The following is a 4,851-nucleotide window of genomic DNA, read 5'->3' as shown; positions in this document are numbered from 1 at the left end:
TTTTGTTTTTTTTTTAGATAAGAAGCCCCACGTTTCACTCGCAGGCCAGCCGCCGCCGCCCACACCACCTTTTTTTTTTTTTTTTTTTTTTTTCCCCCACAAATGGTTTTTATTGAATTTTACTTATGCACATATACAAACATTTATAAACAGCCCCCCACCCCGCAAACAACATCCTTGGACAAATGAAATTGACAAACATGTTTAAAAAATAAGAAACAGTGTAAAAAAAAAAAAAAGAAAAGTACATGAGTGTGTAACCTCAGAATAGAGAACGCCGGCCCAATACATCACATGTAGACGTTAATACAAACCTTGAAAGGAGAAGCATGGATGTCAAACGGACAGAGTTGTTACTTGGGCATCGGGAAGTGACTTTAGCTTTTCGAAGTGAGAGATAAAGTGGCGCCACCTAGTGACAAAATCGTTTAAATACACTCTGAGAGGTTCTTTAATCTTTTCAAGTTTGATGAAGAGCAGAGCATCGCTCAACCAAGAAGATGAGAGGGGAGGCTCGGGAGATTTCAAATTCAAAAAGTATTCTTCCCCCGAGCGAGGAGGGATGAGAATGCAATGACATGGCAGGAGGTTGAGCTGCAGGACATCCGACAGTGTTTTGAATACAAAACTTCAAAAAATTGTTCAGTTTTGAACAGGAAAAAAAACATATGACTGTGGTCAGCAGGGGCAAAGTATGGTGGCCCTGAAGTGCAAACCACAACAACAAATCACTAAATACAACAACAAATCACTAAACACAACAGCAAATTCAAAAACACAACTGCAAATTGAAAAACACAACACAAATGAAAAAACACAACACAAATGGAAAAACACAACTGCAAATTCAAAAACACAACACAAATGAAAAAACACAACACAAATGGAAAAACACAACTGCAAATTCAAAAAACACAACTGCAAATTCAAAAACACAACTGCAAATTCAAAAACACAACTGCAAATGGAAAAACACAACACAAATGAAAAAACACAACACAAATGAAAAAACACAACACAAATGAAAAAACACAACTGCAAATGGAAAAACACAACACAAATGAAAAAACACAACTGCAAATGAAAAAACACAACTGCAAATGAAAAAACACAACTGCAAATGGAAAAACACAACTGCAAATGAAAAAACACAACTGCAAATGAAAAAACACAACTGCAAATGAAAAAACACAACACAAATGAAAAACACAACTGCAAATGGAAAAAACACAACTGCAAATGGAAAAACACAACTGCAAATGGAAAAACACAACACAAATGGAAAAACACAACACAAATGAAAAAACACAACACAAATGAAAAAACACAACACAAATGAAAAAACACAACACAAATGGAAAAACACAACACAAATGGAAAAACACAACTGCAAATGGAAAAACACAACTGCAAATGGAAAAACACAACTGCAAATGAAAAAACACAACACAAATGAAAAAACACAACACAAATGAAAAAACACAACACAAATGAAAAAACACAACACAAATGAAAAAACACAACTGCAAATGGAAAAACACAACACAAATGGAAAAACACAACTGCAAATTCAAAAATACAACTGCAAATTCAAAAACACAACTGCAAATGAAAAAACACAACGCAAATTAAAAAACACAAAGACGGTAACTTAAACAGAAAAGGTAGAAACCAGTTGGCAGAGAGATTATCTCTGATTGGACGACGGGACAGAACCGCTTATGAACCGGAGGTCATTTCTCTTGTTTAGTTTCAAGAGGAGAAAATACCGGGAAGGAAAGGAGGAACAATGTTTTGTCCAAGCTGCGAGAAAGAGTCGGTAGAGGAGTCAACAAACGTTTCCATGTTTTTAAATTTGTGCTCCAGGCAGAATAACTTCTGGTTCAAAGGCTGAACGGCTCCGTCGTCCAATCAGAGAGCTCGTCTGCTGCTCTTCCTTTGAAGTTAATGTCTTTGTGTTTTTCAATTTGTTGTTGTGTTTTTTAATTTGCTGTTGTGTTTTTCCATTTGCTGTTGTGTTTTTTAATTTGCTGTTGTGTTTTTCCATTTGCTGTTGTGTTTTTTAATTTGCTGTTGTGTTTTTCCATTTGCTGTTGTGTTTAATGATTTGTTGTTGTGGTTTGCACTTCAGGGCCACCGTAGCAAAGCCACAGCGATTGCACCCATCGTTTACGTCAGGGTATATTTCTGACAATTTGGCTTTTAGAAAAGAGGGTCCTACGGAATACCCCCCCCCCACACACACACACACATCACCTTTTTATCAGCGTGGTCTTTGCTGCTCAGCCCGGCGAAGCCTCACAAAACACACGAGCGCCATCTAGTGGAGGCGTCCGGCGTTTTTCCCCCTCCTGCATTCCTGTGCGTGGGGTGGTCTCCTCTCCTCTCCTCTCCTCTCTCCTCTCCTCTCCTCTCCTCTCCTCTCCTCCTCTCCTGCAGCTGTCTGAACACTGAACAGCCCCCCAACGCACAGACGGAATAAACCACAAGTGGTTTAAGCCTGAACAAACCGCATTTTTCACCTGTGATGTTTCCAGTAATTACTGCAGGGATTGAGAAGGGAGAGGGAAGGGGGGAGGGAGGGAGGGAGAGGGGGGGGGGGGGGGGGGTGGGGGGGGGGGGAGCCAGCCTTCTCAAAAACCAACTTTAGCGGGTTAAATTTAAACCTCAAGACACGGAGCTCCTTCGCGGCGCTCCGCTGTTTGATGTGGTCTCCGTGTTTTCTACCGTTGAGGGAATATCCTCCCGTGGAAAGAATTCCTCTTCCATGGAAAACTGGAGCTATCGCTATCGTTACCTTCTCTCTCTCTCTCTCTCTCTCTCTCCTCTCCTTCTGTGAACAGATTGAGCCGTAGATGCATCTGCGCCAGAGGGCTCAGTATGAAGAAGTCGGCGCGGCCAGCGGTGAGCAAGGCGGAGAGGCGAGCGGGGATCGGGGGAAGTCGGAGGGCCGCCGCCGGAAAACCCACAAGCAAGAGCTCCACCACGGCCCCTCTGTCCAAGGTGGGGAGTCGGCACGGCAAAGCACCTCGTGTATATATATATATATTTGGTTTTATTTTTCCCGTCGTCGGGCTAAAGTGTTGCCTTCTCGCTCCGTCCAGGTGAAAAGTAACGACGACCTATTAGCGGCCATGGCCGGAGGGAATCCCGCGTCGAGCAGCGCCGTCACCAAAAGCAAGAGGACGGCCTCCGTCGGCGCCGGCAACCTGGACGGCAAGACAAAGACCACGTCGGGTGAATAACAATGATGGGGTGATGGGTGATGGGGAGCACGGCGACCGGAGGCTCTCGGGTCACGACGGGTCGACGTGACTCCGTGTCTTGAAGCAGCTTTATAAAACAAAATGAATTATCTCCAGAACGTTCTGCAGGGATTCTTCACATGAGCTCATTTAAACTGGAACCTTTCAACAATCCCAGTGACTCTTGGTGGTCACTGTGACATCACTTTGATGACTCGTCTCTCCTCCTCTTCTTCTCCTTGTCTTCTCCTCCTCTCCTCTTCTTCTCCTTGTCTTCTCCTCCTCTCCTCTTCTCCTCCTCCTTCTCCTCCTCCTCTTTCTCTCCTCTTCTCCTCTTTCTCTCCTCTTCTCCTCCTCTTTCTCTCCTCTCCTCCTCTTTCTCTCCTCTTCTCCTGTCCTCCTCCTCCTCTTTCTCCTCTTTCTCTCCTCTTTCTCCTCCTCCTTCTCCTCTTTGCCTCCTCTTCTCCTCTCTTTCTCTTCTCCTCCTCCTTTCTTTCTCTTCTCCTTCTCCTCCTCTCTTGTCCTCCCCCTCTCCTCTTCTCCTCCTCCTCTCCCGTGTTTTCCTCCTCTCCTCTTCTTTCTCCTCCTCCTCTCCTCTTTCTCTCCTCTTCTCCTCTCCTCCTCCTCCTCTCCTCTTTCTCTCCTCTTTCTCCTCCTCCTCTCCTCCTCCTTCTCCTCTCCGCCTCCTCTTCTCCTCTCTTTCTCTTCTCCTCCTCCTCTCTTTCTCTTCTCCTCCTCTCTTCTCCTCCCCCTCTCCTCTTCTCCTCCTCCTCTCCATGTGTTTTCCTCCTCTCCTCCTCCTCCTCTCCTCCTCCTTCTCCTCTCTTTCTCTTCTCCTCCTCCTCTCTTTCTCTTCTCCTCCTCTCTTCTCCTCCCCCTCTCCTCTTCTCCTCCTCCTCTCCATGTGTTTTCCTCCTCTCCTCCTCTTCCTTCTCCTCCTCTTCTCCTCTCCTCTTCCTCCTCCTCTCCTTTCATCCTCCTCCTCCACTACGATCCTCTTAATGTCGCTCTGCATTTGGCAAAGATCACTTTCTTTCCATGCTTCTTCCCATCGACGGTCATCAAATAAATGTTTCCAAAGCCTTTATTTGATTTTCAATTGAATTTACTTTGGTAGACAAATATTCGTGTCACCCTGAGCTCATAACTTTTGTGGGGTTTGACATGACATGACATGACATGACGAGGTTTGAGCGGCCGAAGGAGGTCAAAGTCACGGTGACCATAAAAACTCAGGTCATAAAAACTATATCTTACTTTAGGAATGTCTGGTTTAACCACCGACGTTCACTCTCACCAGACGTCAAATCAGTTTGATGGCGTGAATGTCTCACTTTTAAGTTTTTAATGGTGTCGAAAGTTCCGATTCTGAAATTTGTAGTTCAGGATATAAAACTTTTTGTTGTTGTTGTTGTTGTTCTCAGGTACTTCCTCCAAGCGAGCAACATCTTCAACTTCCAAGGAGCCAAATCCGCCACGAGACCGTCTCCGGACGTCCAGGACCGCCGCCGCCAAGAAGCAGCAGCCGGTGCCGGGGGACGCGGCGGCGGCGGCGTCGGCGTCCGGGAAGCGCTCCCGGAGCCACGCCCTGCCGGACGCCGACGGC

At 45.5% G+C, this 4,851-nt stretch overlaps 1 protein-coding gene across 1 annotated transcript in view; it reads left to right on the top strand.

The window, feature by feature from the left end:
- Positions 1-2,880: 2,880 nt before the first annotated feature.
- Positions 2,881-4,851, top strand: part of LOC308132730 (cytospin-A-like) — a gene marked incomplete at both ends in the record, with an annotated part of 13,180 nt that continues 11,209 nt past the window's right edge. Inside the window, 3 exon segments of the mRNA XM_080499911.1 lie at positions 2,881-3,003; positions 3,105-3,237; positions 4,670-4,849. Of these exon segments, the coding sequence (XP_080356037.1) occupies positions 2,881-3,003; positions 3,105-3,237; positions 4,670-4,849 (436 nt within the window).

Source organism: Blennius ocellaris, assembly GCF_963422515.1.
Source record: "Blennius ocellaris genome assembly, chromosome: 7".
Lineage (NCBI taxonomy): Eukaryota > Metazoa > Chordata > Actinopteri > Blenniiformes > Blenniidae > Blennius > Blennius ocellaris.
This window is presented reverse-complemented; position numbering and strand designations above follow the sequence as displayed.